This window comes from Nannobrachium achirus (assembly GCF_963921795.1).
Source record: "Nannobrachium achirus genome assembly, chromosome: 15".
Taxonomy (NCBI): domain Eukaryota; kingdom Metazoa; phylum Chordata; class Actinopteri; order Myctophiformes; family Myctophidae; genus Nannobrachium; species Nannobrachium achirus.
In genome coordinates, this window is record NC_137822.1 from 46,340,244 (window position 1) to 46,359,019 (window position 18,776).

At 42.8% G+C, this 18,776-nt stretch overlaps 1 protein-coding gene across 1 annotated transcript in view; it reads left to right on the forward strand.

Annotated features, from left to right (window-relative positions):
* pik3r1 (phosphoinositide-3-kinase, regulatory subunit 1 (alpha)) overlaps nt 1–18,776 on the forward strand; it is a 109,691-nt gene that overhangs the window by 34,909 nt on the left and 56,006 nt on the right. Inside the window, exon 3 of the mRNA XM_080743794.1 lies at nt 17,489–17,581. Within this exon, the coding sequence (XP_080599920.1) occupies nt 17,489–17,581 (93 nt within the window). The remainder of the gene's footprint in view (nt 1–17,488; nt 17,582–18,776) is intronic.

Consider the following 18,776-nt stretch of genomic DNA (forward strand, 5'->3'; position numbering starts at 1 on the left):
AGACAGACAGACAGACACTCACTCACTCACTCACTCACTCACTCAGACATTCGCAAAATTATAGTATAGATATGAACCTGTGGGGACATTAGGTCCTCACAAGTACAGTAATATAAAAGTACACACACACACACACACACACACACACACACACACACACACACACACACACACACACACACACACACACGCACACACGCACACACCTTGACATTGAAGCGTTCATAGCCAGAGCAGCAGGATAAGAGGGTCTGAAACCCCCTGCAGTGATTGAGTGGAGACATGTCGGAATGGAGAGCAGTCACCGTTATGGGGCGTGTACACCCGGGCCCAGGTGCACGCCATCAGAGTAACGGCCGTCAATCAATTGCTGCTCCCCAGTCCTGTAGGAAGCAAGGAGAAACCAAATTAACACAAATAGTCGGAGGCCTTAGGGTTTTTTCGTGCTAATCAGTCCAAAAGCGCCAGATTTTGCACAGATGTAGCCCAGGGCTTGCTCTAATGATTTAGCGGGGGCGCCACAGAAAACGCCCACAAAGCTGGGGCCATCTTTAGCCCAAGGAATGTTTTTTTTTGTGCAAAACAAATGCTTGCAATGGATTCAGCATCATGACAAACCCCTAGTTAGACCCCTCACATCCTACTTAAATATCCAGAAAAAAAGGGTTTTTCTGGGTATTTTCCTCCTGTATAAAAAGTCGATGGGAGCCCAACCTCATTTGGCCACTGTTGCAACCCCGAAGGTTGCAAACTCGGGCGCCCTAGCTAAATATTAGAGCATGCCCTGGGCTACAACTGTGCAAAATGTGGTGCTTTTAGACTGATTAGCGCGAAATTACCATTCTATCTCCCTAAGGCCTCCGACTAAAAGCAAAGAACAAGAACCAAAACAAAACCAAGGAGTGCACTAACCATATACCCTATCCTCATCGTGAGGGGACCGTCACAAGGTGCACAGAACTGTCAAACCTCTGAAAATGTTGGTTTGTCTTGCAATCGTGAAATGACTCTTACGTGGTTAGTCGATTCATTGACATATAACAATTTCACAAAAATCAAAGCTAGATGATGTTTTCTTGATTATTTGACGAACCTTTAGCAGGCAGGTAACTGATTGAGTCAGAAAGGTAGCTGCAGCAGTCTCTGTTCCAGATCTGTTTTCAGCTGCGCCAAAAATAGCCAAGCTCTCTGAGAAATGCTGCTTCCTGGAGCAGGCCTTCCACATTTAAGCAATGTGTGAGCTATCTTTAGTGCACGTGTGTGTGTGTGTGTGTGTGTGTGTGTGTGTGTGTGTGTGTGTGTGTGTGTGTGTGTGTGTGTGTGTGTGTGTGTGTGTGTGTGTGTGTGTGTGTGTGTGTGTACCAGCCAACTGGCTCGTAGCTGGACAACTACTAAAGATAGCAGAATAAGCACACATGCACGCATGCAGACACACGCGCACACACACACACACACACACACACACACACACACACACACAGGATCAGTGGTACTCAAAGTGGGGTCTGATCAGATCAAAATCTGCTATTTTTGAATATTTTTGGACACGTCTTGGAAGTGTTTGAAGAATGTTGAATAACTGCACATTTATTTTTATTTTTGGAGCGGTGAAAGCGCTCCCAATGAACAGGTATGTCCGTGGGTATGTCTGTGGCTGGCTGGGTGGCTGGCTGGGTGGCTGGCTGGCCGTGTCCGTAGCCTGGCAATACCTTGAGTGGCCACACACAAAACACTAGTTAAAGGAGGGGCGCTGTTTTGTGCAGGCCAGGCACACTCACCACTCACTCACAGGCACAGTTTACACTCACTCACTCACTCACATAGGGTACAGCTGCTCAAATTCACCGCTCCACTTCAAACCGAGGTTTGATTTTTTTTTTTTTAAGCACAAATCTTCTCTTCTGGGGGTCCTTGGTTACAAAACATTTTCAGATGGGGGTCTGCGTCCAAATAATTTATACATCAATTCTGGGGAATAGCCATAAGAGAAATTAGACATTTGCCCCGGGACCCAAACTAGTGAAAACCGCAGATCTGCAAGCTCACAACACGTCTTGTGGATCTGCTATTTCAAATCTTCTGAAATATTGTATTTGTTTTTTTATCAATGAAACAAGATGTAGAAAAGGTGATATTTACTTGTTACCCATGGAAATTTGTCCACGACCCAAATATGGGTCCCAATGGGGCTGCCCCAATTATGACATTTTACATGACGATTAATTGTCACTCAAATAATTGCGATTAACAATTTAATTGTGTTTTCGTCGTTGACAGTTCCTTTTTTTGTTTGGCTTTTAGTCTTTGAAGTTGCACATGGCAGAAATGACACATAAATGACTAACATATTTGACAACTATATACTTTAAAAAGAAAAAGTGGAAATAGATCTGCTATTTCTACTGTTTTTGAAAATGTTATATGAACATTCTCAACATGGAAATGATTATTTTGATATGTAATAATTGTGACAGGCCGAGGTCCCAAGTTTGTGAACCAGTGGATTAGATTGTTCCCTGTCTGTGTGTGTGTGTGTGTGTGTGTGTGTGTGTGTGTGTGTGTGTGTGTGTGTGTGTGTGTGCGTGTGCGTGTGCGTGTGCGTGTGTGTGCGTGTGTGTGTGTGTGGTCTTTAGGTATTATTGCAGGCTGGCGTGTCAGACATGCAGTGAGGCTTGTAAGGACTTGTTCACAGGAGCTCTCTTTACCCATGGTTGCTGGGGAGGGACACTCATAGGACTGTTCCATGTCACTGCTGTCAGGCAGAAACCTTCTAGTTCCCCCGTGTTTCAAATCCTTTCTTTTAATTCCATTTAGGGCCTAGAATTATTGAATGCTTTAACCAGCGAAAAATAGCAGATATACAAGCTCACAGCGCGGCACCGAGTGCCGCGCTGCGACCTTGTAGATCTGCTATTTTTGGAAAAAGTCGTGAAAATGTGTGCAAATCTTTGAATATATGTATTTTCAAAGCGAACTTTTGTAACTCAAATTTTGCTTCTGGGGGGTCCCTGGAACTAGATATTTTGAGATGCGGGTCCGTGGCCAAATAAATATAATTTTGGGGGTCCTTCACGTGAAAAGGTTTGAGCACCACTGACATAGTGGTCGCTCAAGAACAGACTAACTGAGCTCCAGTTGAGTGAAAAGGACCTTTTTTTTGACGATGGCTGGCCAGATTGCTGACATAGAAGAAACATAGGGTTTTTCAAAAAATCTTAGAAGGATTCAAAAGACACTTATAGAATCGGGTAAAAATTCAAACTTTCACGATTTTTCAAAAATAGCAGATCTACAAGCTTGTGAGCTTGTATATCTGCTATTTTTCAATAGTTAAAGCATAAAATAATGATACACAATAATGTGTACCCGTTCTAAATGTGTTAATTCCGTAAATGAATACCCTCCTTTTGCCGTACACGACGGTACACAGTGTCAGACAGAAGTTTGTGAACATGGCTGATCTGCAAGCTCTACTGGCAAGTTATTGTGGTTTAGGTAGACAGGGGTTGACACTAAGGTGTCAGAGGCACTTGCTCGTTTGGACAAAAGTAAATCGTCCATTGAATTCCTGTTCAATTTAACACTTAGTTTTGTGCGATAAAGAAAATGTCATACCTCCATTTGTATGCCAAATACCTTACATAGCTACAGTATGAATACAACTATCGGTTCACACTTGTTATTTTATATTTTTTGTTGTAGCAACTGTAAAAAAAGCACATTCTAGGTAAATAATGCTCTTATTTTACATTCCACAGACCAGAAGAAAGAGCGCTCTGGCAACGTTCAAGTGTTTAGACGGACATCTTGTGCATGTTGTGTTTATAGACTGTCGTGTCTCCTCTCAAATGCACACTTGCCCAGTCGGGCAACCTGAAAGCAATCTCCACCTGCTCAACAGTTTTATTTACCTGCCGGGGGCAGTTGGGCAAGCCTTTAGTGTCATCTAACAACTTGCTAGATGACAAACATCTTTGATCATAGTTTTTAAGGCTAGACAATAATCGTATCACGGAGATTTAATTAATCATGATATCGTCCTCCGTCATGCACTGGGATCAATTCACCTTTTATTTGCCGAGCTGCATATCTGGTACCATTTAAACCCTCTATAATTGGTAAAGGGTACTTATAATATACATACTTGATAGTCTTTTTTTCACTCTATCAGATGTCTTTGCCAAAAAATAGGCGATCTACAAGCTCACAACGCGTCACAACGTGACGTGTTGTGAGCTTGTAGATCGGCTATTTTTTGCCAAAGGTTCCGCCCCAGGATAATGGATTTTGATTGGATTATCGTGATAATATCGTAAATCGTGATTTCTTTTGTTGTGACGCGTTGTGAGTTTGTAGATCGGCTATTTTTTGCCAAAGGTTCCGCCCCAGGATAATGGATTTTGATTATCGTGATAATATCGTAAATCGTGATTTCTTTTGTCACAATAATCTTGATATGACATTTTCATATCGTCCCATCCCTAGTTGCAAGAAGTTGCGGGTGTGTAGTGATGTTTCGATGTGCCGTTGTTTGGAGCGGCCAGTAGTCCCAGTCGCTCACGTCGTGAGTAAACCCTAACCTTCCGACACTGGTGAATGCTAACCGGCCGACGCAGGTGAATGCTAACCTGGTGAATAAGTATAACCCTAACCCTAACCGGAGTACTGGGGAGTGGGGATTCGGCACAGTGGGACATCGAAATGTCGAGATTTTGCCAGGAGTTGCATTGGTGTTGACACTGAATCCACAGGTTTCCAACGCCCCATAGTGCATTGCGCAGATGTTGTACCGAGCTTCCGGCGCCGCAAGCTCACAACGGGCTGCATCTGCGACGCGACGTGAGCTTGTATGTCTGCTGTTAAACCGGAAGTGTGGTCCAAATAATCTCCAGTAAACTCCCGCGGAAACAGGTGGATAACATCCACACAAATACAAAATACTCAGAGTAAATGTACTTGGACAGCAACCAGAGCCTGTCAGTGCCAGTGGGTGGGTGGGTGGGACAGACAGAGGGGATAGAATGGCCTTCTGGGTATTAAGCCCCCGGTGGCATCAATGCCGTGTCACGGCGGAACCGTGTGGAGTGTGACACCCTAGAAGACACGGCAGGAATGTCCCGGAGGCAGCATAGCATCATATTCATATCACCGTCCCTGGCACCACATCTGACCCTGTCCAAAAGGAGAACCACCTCCTAACCCAGGACAAACGCTGGACGGAAAATAATAATGAATACAAACATAAAAATAGAAGAAGCTGCTGTCTGCCAGTAATGATTGGACCAGCAATCTACAAGCAGGGCTGCAAATCTGTGGATATCCCACAATTCGATTCAGAATTGATTCTTGGAGTCACGATTCACGATTTTCTTCGATTCTCTATTCAAAACGATTCTCTGTTCAATTCATATATCAGGATCTACTCCAGTCTGTGGCATGAAAGCAGAGTACATTTACATAGCTTTTATAATTGTAAAGGTTTTATCAACTTATTGCAATAATGTAAACAAAGGTAAATACAAGACGACATGTCTGATTTATTCATGCTTTCACACATTCTTTTAACTTGTACACACACAACATAATATCTAATAAATTATTGTAATAAAAAATCATATTACAAAATATCATAAAAAAACGATTTTTGGAAAATGAGAATCGATTCTGAATCTTACCATGTTAGAAACACGATTCGAATTCGAATCTATTTTTTCCTGCACCCTTATCTACAAGCACACTTTATTTATATGTGTAGACTCGGGGGTAAATTTAAAACAAGCAACATGAGAAACATAAAAAATGCCATAAAAACATCAGCTAATACAAGAGACAATCATACCAGTGTTTCCAGAAGAGACTGGTAACACTGAGGCTGGATTTAGACAGCAGCACAATAATAGAATTCTGGGACTCATTCAGTGGACACATACTGTACTGTACATTTGTACTTCTGGTTTCTCAACAGGGCACGAACAGTGTTCTCTCCCACACCACATTGCACTGCAGGTTTTCTTCAGAATATAATATTTATGAGACTTATTTACCTCGACACAATGGCACATTAGGAGGAGTCCAGCTAGTACTATAGTGGTTCTGAAATGGATCCATTTTAAGGCTGGGCAATATATCGAAAATATACCTTCATGGAGGTATCAACATACAAGGTATACATACCGACGAAGACGGCCTGAAATGAGGTATTGGTGTATGTGTCAAATTAATTAACAGACACACTATGCATGCACGTAGCACATGCAAAAAAGCAGTCCATCTGTAACCATAAAACTGGACTGGAAAATTGTTGGAAAATGGAAATAAGTCATTTAATGTCTTTATTCTATGTGTACTGTGCAGTGTGCATGCATGGATATGATATGCATTATCTGGGTTAGGCAGGCAGTGGAGCTAAAGCAGAAAAAACATTACAAAATATACAATGCAATTGTTTTTACTAATATCGTGAGTAATATCGATATCGAGCTATTCAACGTTGTTGAGTATTGAAGGTTTTCCTAATATGGCCCAGCTTTTGTCCATTTGGTTCCATTTGTACACTCTAAGAGTTGCATACATGTAAGGGTCCATTTGGTTCCATTTGTACACTCTCAGAGTTACAGACCTGTTATGGTCATTCAGGGCTATCTCTTTGTGTTTCTGGTAATATTATTGTCTGCTCATTTTGGATGTCTGTGGCAAAAAATAGAATTTCTACAAAAGTGTCCACCACAAGCCAGCATGGTGATGGCCCCGCCCAACATTGAGTGTGTTTGGTTAGAGGAGGGTGAGGTGGGGGGCAGTGGTACTATGAATGTAACCACAGGGCAGTGTTTCTCAACCACTGTGCCTGGGGACCTTTGGTGTGCCCCTGAGAAGGGTCAAGTGTGCCACTTGAAACTGCTTGAAAGCCAATATTGTATTTATCATTTAAAAAATCACACCCGTGTGAGGTGGAGCTGTGTGTGTGTGTGTGTGTGTGTGTGTGTGTGTGTGTGTGTGTGTGTGTGTGTGTGTGTGTGTGTGTGTGTGTGTGTGTGTGTGTGTGTGTGTGTGTGTGTGTGTGTGTGTGTGTGTGTGTGTGTGGATCATGTGTACCGATTTTTGTGACATTTGAAGAAAATATGTAGGAAAAAGAGCAAAAAGTGTGTTTTGGAGAAAATTCAAGATGGCGGAGAATCTATCATGGCGCAAATGGGCGTGGCCTATATGGGGAGATGCGTCATGACCCAAGGAATCCAGGGAAAAAATATTTTTAATTTTCCGATCTACGGTTCAAGAGTTACAGGCCAAAACGTAAAGTGGGGTGTTATAGCGCCACCATGCGGCCAAATGACACAATTTTTTTTTATTTAATCCTTGAAATCATTATGAACCTCCTCTCCAAGTCTTGAAACTCTAGCCCCTATGGTTTGCGAGAGACAAATAATTGAATGTGAGTTTTTGCGATTCCCATTATAAGTCAATGGGGAAAATTAATTCACTAATAAATTAATATCAATTAAACTATTGAACCTTTCTCTTAGCAAGTTACTAGCCGACTATTCCCGAGTAAGCCGGTCGATTTGACATATGGCGCGAGTGTGTGGTGGCAAAACTGTGGGACTAGTAGCGTGCCGAAGTTTAGGAAGTTCAGGCTACATACAGACACACAGACAGACACACAGACACACAGACAGACCCACACAGCCACCTATAGGGAGCTGCACACAGCTCCAAAAATGATTTAAACTAGTGAAAACAGCCGATCTACAAGCACACAATGCCTTGCGGTGCGAGGCGTTGTGTGCTTGTAGATCTGCTGTTTTCACTACTGTTGTGCAACAGCCTTGTATGATGAAGCAAGGCTTTACTTTGCGAAGAAACGTACAAATCTGAAACTTGGAGATACAAGGTTTCTTCCCGACAGTGACGATATTTACACCCCCGTATTATGTTGGTGTGCCCATGGATTCTTGGGACATGAAAAGTGTGCCCATGCAGAAAAAAAGGTTGAGAAACACTGCCATAGGGAGAGGGTGGTGAGTTGGGGGCAGGGGTGGACTGGGCATCTGGCATACCGGGCATACTGTATGCCCGGTGGGACTGTGGGCTACCAGTTTAGGTTAGTTAACAGTAACTTTTGCGCTTCGGGCCACTAAAAGTGGCCAATCCTTCAGTAGCTCCGGCCCCACAGAGCAGAGAGACATCACATGATTGGCCCACTGACTTGTCCATCATCTGAAAACCAGCCTAGTAGCCCAATCACAGGCTACTGTGACCCAGGAGTCCCACCCAAACTTAAAACAGCTGATACAAGCCCGCAACGCGTCGCTGCCTCGACACGTTGTGGGCTTGTAGATCTTCTATGTTCGGTTGCGCCGGTTGTGGTGGGCCGGTCTGGAATGTAACCTTAGGGAGAGGGTGGTGAGGTAAATGGTAAATGGTGCATTTATAGAGATTGTGCATTACATTCACCCATTTACGCACACATTCATACACCGATGGCAGAGGAAACCATGCAAGGCACCAACCTGCTCACCGGGAGCAACTAGGGGTTCAGAGTCTTGCTCAAGGACTCTTCCACACTAACTCTGGGGGAGCCCACAGGGATCGAACTGGGAACCCTTCGGGAACCCTTTGTGTTCTAATGACGGTTTCTCTACCCCTGAGCTACTGTCGCCCCGAGCTGGGGGCGCTGGGGGAGGGGGGAGATGTAACCTTAGGGTGGTGAGTTGGAGGAGGGTGGAGATGGGTGTTTGGGGTGGTGTGTGTCAACGTAACCTTAAAGAGAGGGTGATGAGTTGCAGTTTTCTCAGAAGCAGTCTGTGGCTGCGGCGAACGCGTCAGTGTTGGATGTCTGGTCTGGCATTGAAAGATTACTCTTCGTCACCGCCGTCGGGGGCGAGAGACCTGGTATCTCCATGTATGCCCTGATGAAGACCAGTGGATCGAAACGTGTCCAAACCTCTTTTGCAATGAATAAAGTACCTTGATTTTACTCCCGTCCTCTCCTCTTTTACATTTTTTGAGTGCTCGGATCACTCGTCTCCTTTTCTTTGTATCTCCAATCCATGTTCCAACCTTTTTTGCGTTGTTTTTTTCTCTATACGAACGGCATACTTGATCACACCACAGTGTCACACAAAAAGCGTCAGACAGTGTCAGACAGTGTCAGACATAATGAATGCCCTACCGAGTCAAAACTGCGGTGTCACACAAATGCATCGAATACAGCAGATCTACAAGCTCACAGCACGCCGCGATGCAACGCACTGCAAGCTCATAGGTCTCCTGTTATTCCTGTTTTCTTTTTTTTATTAAATTGGATCCATCGGAACACAGATTATCTCCTTTCTTCCCCCTTTTCCCACATAGTATCAAACAGTCTTGTAGGTTGCGAGGTTTCCAAGCGACTGCGGGGCGACCTCGTCAGGTGTGTGCGCACGCGCACGCACACACACACACACACACACACACACACACACACACACACACACACGGCGGTGCAGCGTGTCTAAAGGTCTCTATTCGGGGAACCTTTAGTATCCCTGCTTCTGAGAAACACCCCCCCCCCCCCTCCTCTCCCCTCTCCTCAAAGGTGGGCAGTAACCTAAGAGCTGTGGGGTAAAACCAACGGTCTGATCATGATGCTCCTGATCAGCTCTGAGACACGGTGCGTAGGCAGGGAGCAGACCTCTAGGACACTGCTGCTTCTCAACCTGTTCAGTCTGCCAGCCCCAAATATATTCATATTTCAAATGGAGAATCCCAATGGAGAACCCAAAATAATATTTGAACTGGGACCCCCCACCCTGACAAGCGCTTTTGTAGGATTGTAGGAGTTGAGGCATTGCAATTTAGTTTGCCTCTGTTCCACAGATAAATATTGTGAAAATAGCCGATCTACAAGCTCACAACGCCTCGCACCGCGAGGCGTTGTGAGCTTGTAGACCGGCTATTTAAAAAAAAATAAAAAATAAAATAAATCTCTTATATATTATTTGACAATTTGGCCAATGTTTGACCAGTCTTTATAGTTTGTTGATAACTAGTTGTTATGCATTAATGGTCTTTTTTCATTTCATTTATTTTTTTGGTATCAAAAAGGTGTCAAAAGTCCTTAAATAGTCACTTTACTGTCTGTCATCTGGGGACCCCCCTCCAAACTCATGCGGGGACCCCCACTGTGGATCCCAAGCCACAGGTTGAGAACCACTGCTCCAGCATGCCATCCACACTCACACAAAAAGGACAACTTTATGTATTTAGTAGTTAGTGGAAGGAGGCCTGTTACAATCATTACATAATCGTCTAATCGCAATTATTTGAGGTAATCGTCATAACTCATAATCATTTCCATGTTGAGAAATGTTCATATAGTTTCAAACACTTTCAAAAAGTAGTGGAAATAGCACATCGACATCGCAGTGCGTTGTGAGCTTGTACATCGGCTATTTCCACTATCAATGTTCTTTTTTTTTCAGTATAAAGTTGTCAAATATGTCAGTCATTTATTTGTATATTTAGGTGTCATATCTGCCATGTGCAACTTCAAAGCCTACAAGCCAAACAGAAATGTAATTGTCAACAAAAACAGAATTAAAGGAGTAGTTCACCCCCAAAATGACTTTTTTTCTATTGATTAGTCACGCCATGGAGACTAGAGTTCAATAATATTTTTAGTTTTGTGTCACATTCCTAAGACAAAAATGTGATAACAATACATTTACCCCCATTCGTTCCGGATGCATCCGGAATCAATGGGGTAAATTTACTCTAATAACATTTTTGTCTTAGGAATGTGACAAACATTTTGGGGGGTGAACTACTCCTTTAAATCACTAATCACAATTATTTGAGTCACATTAATGGTCATGAAAAATGTCATAATGGTGACAGCCCTCCTTCAAGTCCAAAACCCTTCCTAGTTTTATTATCACTGTAAAAATAGCCAACCTACAAGCTCTGGTTGTGGTGTTGCTACTTAAGGAGAAAAAAAGGGAAACAGAGTTCAGTGCTTCTGAGAAAATCCCCTCCTCTCTCTTTGCACGCATGCTGCTCCACTAAGCTGTTCCAGATGACATGGGAGAGGGGGTGTGTGTGTGTGTGTGTGTGTGTGTGTGTGTGTGTGTGTGTGTGTGTGTGTGTGTGTGTGTGTGTGTGTGTGTGTGTGTGTGTGTGTGTGTGTGTGTGTGTGTGTGTGTGTGTGTTGGAGTGTTCAGCAATCTGGTTGCTTTCATTGCTGTCCAGTGGTGTAAAGTAACTAAGTACATTTACTTAAGTACTGTACTTAAATACACTTTTGAGTTATTTGTACTTCACTTGAGTATTTCCTATTTCCAATACTTTTACTTCTGCTTCACTACATCTCAGATCCAAATAATATACTTTTATTCCACTACAATAATTTTACATTGTTTAGTTACTAGTTACTTTGTAGATCTTCATTATTATTACAAAACATACGTTACTAACATACATTACAGATCTATAAGCTCACCTTGCGTCGCGATGCGACACATTGTAAGCTTGTAGAGCTGCCATTTTCAAAAGATTTGCATACAATTGAAAACTTGAAATGCATAATGAGTACTTTTACTTTTGGTACATTTTGAATCCAATACTTTTGTACTATTACTCGAGTAAATGTTGAACTCTGGACGTTTACTTGTAACAGAGTATTTCTACATTGCAGTACTGATATTGATTGAGTTTACTTCTTGTATTTCCAAGAATGTTAACTTATTGAACTTACTTTTTCTGGAAGCTGTGTTGCAATGGATCCACTGTAGTTATCATTGGTTCAAGATGTATCAAACCCACACTTTAACTTTCAAAAATAGTAGATCTGCAGACAGTGGATATAGTTGAATTTCCCCTTGGGTTACGGTCACTTTTATTCTACCTATGAGGGCGGATTCTGCCAATACATTTCAATGGGGATGGAGCCTTCTTTTTGGCAGAAATCCACAAATGGCAGCAAACCACTCCATTCCCATTGAAATGCATTGGCAGAACCCGCCCTCATAGGATGAATAAAAGCACAACATCAGTATTTGGCCGATTGTGAGGAAAAACCCATCAGTGATTGGGATGATGATCATAGCACCCCTAAATGACACAACCCCAGAAATAGCTCCGCCAGGGTTAAAAGGAGGTTTAAAATCGAACCTCTGTTCGAAGTGGAGCTGTGTGTGTGTGTGTGTGTGTGTGTGTGCGTGTGTGTGTGTGTGTGTGTGTGTGTGTGTGTGTGTGTGTGTGTGTGTGTGTGTGTGTGTGGGGGTGTCTGGCCTGGCATGAACAACAGCGCCCTCGTGTGGTCACAAAAGGTCCTGTAGGCTACAGACAGACAGACAGACAGACAGACAGACAGACAGACAGACAGACAGACAGACAGACAGACAGACAGACAGACACACAGACACACAGACAGACCCACACACACGGCCACGTATAGGGAGCTTGTGTTCCACACAGCTCCAAAAATGAATGATCTTCATGGCAGCACGACTAGAAACAAATGAAAATACCAGAGACAGAAAAAGGACTCCATTCATGTTGGAAGTGCAGCTTCAGCTACAGAACAGTCGGGCCTTTCAGGGAAAAAAAAGAGGCTTTTCGCTTTTTTTGTAGCTTTTCTTTCAAAGTAACCGTGGTTCAAATCCCTGCCAGGCCCTTGAGCCTTTCATGTCCACACCTGGATGCAGAGATCTGAGGAGGAGGGGGGCTTCAGACGTGGCTTACCTCGTAATATCGCTGGGTGTCGGGTTGGTGTAAACCTCGTATGTGCCAAAGAGAACATGAGGAAAAGAAAGAACCTGTGCTCCATTGGATTCAATGTAGTTATTATGTCATCACAAGCTCTTGGTATCCCATTTAGGCCTAGGATTATTGAATGCTTTAACCAGTGAAAAATAGCAGATATACAAGCTCACAGCGCGGCACAGAGTGCCGCGCTGCGAGCTTGTAGATCTGCTATTTTTGAAAAACTTGTGAAAATGTGTGCAAATCTTTGAATATATGTATTTTCAAAGCGAACGTTTTTGCTTCTCAAAGTTTGCTTCTGGGGGGTCCCTGGAACTAAATATTTTGAGATGGGCGTCCGTGGCCAAATGCATATCATTTTGGGGGTCCTTGACATGAAAAGGTTTGAGAACCACTGACATAGTAGTCTCTCAAGAACAGACTAACTGAGCTCCAGTTAAGTGAAAAGGACCTTTTCTTTGATGATGGCTGGCTTGATTGCTGACATAGAAACATATGTTCAAAGAAAAGGATTCAAAGAAAAGACACTTATAGAATCGGGTCAAAATTCAAATTTTCAAGATTTTTCAAAAATAGCAGATCTACAAGCTCGCAGTGTGGCACTTGGTGCCGCGCTGTGAGCTTGTACTTTTTGTGACACTAGTATGATTTAGTAGGGCAGTAACAAACATACAGTATGTTTACTTTGCCAAAGCAAGTGTCAAAATATAATGAATACAGTTGAAAGTGGGGAACATACATACAGTTGAAGGGGGTACAGCATTGTGTAAACAGAGCTATGTCACAGTGTGTTATATACATGTTGTATATACAGGGTATAAAGCTTTTTGAAACAAATATATTTTGCAGCCACTTTGGGGCAAATAGCAGCATTTTTTTTTCTCAAAACGATTTAAATATTGCATTAAACGTTGAATCATGGAGATGATACGAGGTTTCTACTCTGACATCGAGGACATGGCAGCATGTTTGCTTTAGCCCCGCCTCTCCACGTCCAGCTATAGAAGCTGAAGGTTTCTAACATCTCAGCACCTCTGCAGTCTTCTGAATGGCTCCATTGTACCTCCTCTACCTTCATGGTTTGCAGCCACTCCTTTGGTCTGGTGCAGAGCTGCATGCCTCCTTTGAAAGCTTGGGGCTTTCAGCTTGGCTAAATTGGCTGATTTTGAGATGGAGGTGACCTCAGCTCTCTGATCACACCCAAACCAACCGACCCACCGACCGGTGCAGCCTATAGCGTGTAACTATCCCTGTCTCTACTCCAGTCACGCAGGGGTGGACACTGATAACTGTGACTGGGGAGGGAGTCTGGGAGATAGGAGGGTTATTGAGTCTAATGATGTTACATGCTGATGTGAAAGAACATATTTCAAAAGAAGAAGCAGAATAGTATTGGTGACCAATTATTTTATTTTCAGGGTAACCGGGAGGTCAACTGATACGTTAACGACACCGTAACAAAAACAGTGTTTCCCTTTTTTTGGGGGATAAAAAAGAATAAAAAAATTTAGCCATGCCCATATTGATTCTGCACATGAAAAGGGTCTGGGCGCAAGCTTGATGCAGAAGCGTCTATCTTTGGAGTGGATCGTCGCGAGTGGAAAGGGATTCTTTTCCAACTCCATGGACCCCCTTTGAGGACCCCTTCTTGCCACCTTCTAGACTAGCGATTGACCCAAGCTATGGCTGCAATGCTACGGCGTATCTTTGGTCACTCACTCTCTTGTTTTGTGTCCTGGGTCTGTTTTCTTGGCTACGATGTTAACGCTATTTACAGAGCATGTTATCCAGAACGGTGCCAGCAGGCTCTCGGTTTACCTGGGAGTCCAGGCTTCTGGTTGCCCTCAGAGCGGGTGCCTTCCTAACCCTACCCTAACCCTACACCAGTGCTCCTCAGAGTGGGTGCCTTCCTTGGAACCCCAGGGTCAGAGATTGCGCTAGCCGGTCTCGGTCACCGTGACCGGCATGATTAAAATTTGCCGGACATCTGTTAAAATATCGGTCATAGATATCTGTATGCATTAATGACAAGCACGTCTGTGAATGCAGCCTAACACAGCCATAAGCATTATGTTTTGGATTGAACTGTTTGAACATAATAAGTAAGTATACACAAATGTTAAGGCCAACTTGCACAAATACTGTACATTAATTTCCCACATTACCATGTGCGCATCGTCGTGCGGAATGGTTGCTGAACCTTGCATTACTTTGAGAACACATTTCCTTCACAATAACAAACAAAGGGTGCCTGCTTTTGTGATGTACTTCAGAATCTTTCAAAATGTGGCTCAGCTGACAATAATAATAATACATTAGGAAATGTATTAGGCTACTCACAAGTTATATTGTGGATACAGGCAGTGGATGGATGCTGTCCCAGTGTCTGGTTTAACGGGACAGCTTTTGGGAAAGTTGACATATTTGCTCCTCATAGATAAGATATATTCCATTCAAGGTGTCCAGCTGTCCACATGATAAACGCTGTGTTTCATCTGGATGTGACAGACCAGTGTTGCATCCATGTTGTTGTTTTAAGCTTAAAATGAGCGTGCATTGTTGTTAATTAGTGGTTGAACAACTTGCCAACTTTACTCACAAGTGCCCTCTCGTTTGAAAGGGTCTGTGACGTATTCTAACTAATAATAAAACTGGTTTTTGACAGTCCATCCATCCATTTACAGTACATACAACTTAAACAAACCACAGCCTCATATTTCCAAATCAGAGCCGACAAAGTTGAGGTGATTTTAATGAACTGCTGTGTCATTTTCAATCGGTCAATATGTCCGACGAGGTTTATATTTTCCGGTCTTTGTCATTAAATATCGGACGAAACCGGCAAAGAATAAGTTCTATTTTGGGTCTCGAGCCAAAAGGTTTGGGAACCAGTGTGCTGGAGAGTCTGTGAAGCCATGACTGGTTTAACTCATGGCAGTGGAAAACAAGATGGATCATTTATAAGGAATCACAAACTAGCCAAACATTGGCTAGTTTGTCTAAGAAAGATTGAGGCGTTGTATTTATCTGTGGAACAAAATGTATTCAGATTCACTTTATTGTCACTTAGATGCACTGTTTATGTACATACTGTAGATGCACTGTTTATGTACATACCGTAGATGTGAAAAGCGTACGCTTTGAAGCTTCAATACAATAAAACAACCTACAGTAAAAGCACTTAGTCAACAAACACAGGGCAAGAATGTCACTCAATGAAAGTGCAGAGTGCAAAGAGTTTATTGCACCTTCACTTTTCACTGTCATTTAACAGTCTGATGGCCTGTGGCTGCTAGTGCACGCTGTGAGGATCTTGTATCCTTCACACTGTTGGACTTTAGAGGGGAGGAAAAAAAGTACTCTTCATTTTGTCTTCAATAATTCTCAGGGATCTGATCAAGTGCTTGTCCATTATAGATACTTTAAGTACTACTATTTTTGTTGTGTTTTTGTTGTGTTTTTTAACCCATTTAGGCCTACAATTATTGACTGCTTTAACTATCAAAAAATAGCAGATATACAAGCTCACAGCGCGGCACCGAGTGCCACGCTGCGAGCTTGTAGATCTGCTATTTTTGAAAAATCGTGAAAATGTGTGCACATTTTTCAATATATATTTTTCAAAGCAGACTTTTGTAACTCAAATCTCTGCTTCTGGGGGGTCCCTGGAACAACATATTTTGAGATGGGGGTCTGCGGCCGAATAAATGTAATTTTGGGGGTCCTTGACGTGAAGAAGTTTGAGAACAGCTGATTTAGAGGAAGGATTTAGAAGTCGGGTCAAAGATCGGGTCAAAGATATTCAAAGACTTAGCACACATTTTCACGATTTTTCAAAAATAGAAGATCTACAAGCTCGCAGCGCGGCACTCGGTGCCGCGCTGTGAGCTTGTATATCTGCTATTTTTCAATAGTTAAAGCATACAATAATGGTTAAAGTGGTTCAAATCTAACGGGTCTCGGGCACTTTCCAGGTATTTGAGAGTTAACTAAGTTTGCTCTGTATGGTTGATTCAACTGTATTGTTGATTCTTCTTTCTTGTTTGTTTTTGTCGCTTAGCTGTACACAACAGTCCTTTTTCTTTTTCTTACTGTCCTGTAACTTGTAACCTTAAATGCTGTGCTGCCCTAACCCTTGGGATAATAAAGGTATCTATCTATCTTGTCAGGGTGGGAAGGGTCCCCAGCTCAAATATGATCATTTAGGGTGGTCCCCTGTTCAAATATGATTATTGTGGGTGGTCCCCAGTTCAAATATGATTATTGTGGGTGGTCCCCAGTTCAAATATGATTCATTTGGGTGGTCCCCAGTTCAAATATGATTAATTTGGGTGGTCCCCAGTTCAAATATGATTAATTTGGGTGGTCCCCAGTTCAAATATGATTATTTTGGGTGGTCCCCAGTTCAAATATGATTAATTTGGGTGGTCCCCAGTTCAAATATGTTCATTTAGGGTCGTCCCCGGTTCAAATATAGGTTTGGGAACTCACTGTTCTAAGATCGAAGTTTGTTTTCCCAAATCACAGATTTAGGACTGTGCCTGCCAAAACAGTGTCAGTCATGACTCATGACATTTTATTTGTGCTTTTCTTCCTTGTGTGTGTGCGTGTGTGTGTGTGTGCGTGTGCGTGTGCGTGTGCATGTGTGCATGTGTGCGTGTGCGTGTGTGTGTGTGTGTGTGTGCGTGTGCGTGCGTGTGCGTGCGTGTGCGTGTGCGTGTGTGTGTGTGTGTGCGTGCACCACCAGGCTGCAGCCTGCTGGACCTGACGGAGCAGTTTGTCCTTCCAGAGAGCGCTCCACCCATGCTGTCCTCCCTGCTGGAAGCCATCGAGAGGAAAGGTCAGCACCACCTTCTGCTACATCACTCACTGCTGCTTTTTACTCTGTTGTGATAGGTATATCGGTAGTCTGTTTCAAGGGTCTTCAACAGGGGGTCCGGGACCCCTAGGGGGTCCTCAGAGTTACTTTGTGTGATAGCAACTTTTTTTCTTCTTTTTTTTTTATATTAAACACTTGAACCCTAGTCAGTGTCCATATTCTTAGAACTTTAGCCAAAAATAGCAGATCTACAAGCTCACAACGCCTCGTGCTGCGAGTCGTTGCGAGCTTGCAGATCTGCTATTTTTGGCAAAGAGGTTTGATGTAGAGGGGAAAAGAGCAGACTAAGTACAGAGTGAAAGGTCAAGTTTATTAAGTATTGACGGTTCAAGTGGTTAAATATCTGAAAACACACTGACATGAATCCAAAATACACTGAGGATTGTGCTGTCAAACTATATGGAATGTGGGGGTCCCTGCTTCATCTCTCTCTCAACTAAGGGGTCCTTGGCATGAAAACATTGAAGACCCCTGATATAGTCTATTTAATACACTTCTGCTGCAGCACTCACTGTTGTTTAGGATAGTCTATTAAACACACACACACACACACACACACACACACACACACACACACACACACACACACACACACACACACACACACACACACATACACACATCTACAAAGTATACGAAAGTATACTAAAGTAAAGTATAACTAAAGTATCTAGTAAGTAGTAACTAAAGTATCTAGTAACTAAAGTATCTAGTAACTAAAGTATCTAGTAACTAAAGTCTTCAGTTAATTGTATTGGAGTGCCTCTGGAGATTGGAAATACTACAGTAAAGTAAAAATACCAAAACAAAAAGTACAGTATTTGAGTAAATGTCCTTATTTACTTTACAACTTTATATTACACACAAACAAACATGCACACACATGCACACACACACACACACACACACACACACACACACACACACACACACACACACACACACACACACACACACACACACACACACACACACACACACACACACACACACACACACACACACACACTTGGCCTTTGCTACAGTAGCTAATGCCATGTTTAATGTTGCATGATGAAGTCTTAGTTTTATTAGTATACAGCATTGCATAACAGCATGAATGATGATGTCTCATATCACTATTACAAAGAGGAACGCTCTATTAAACAACAAAAAG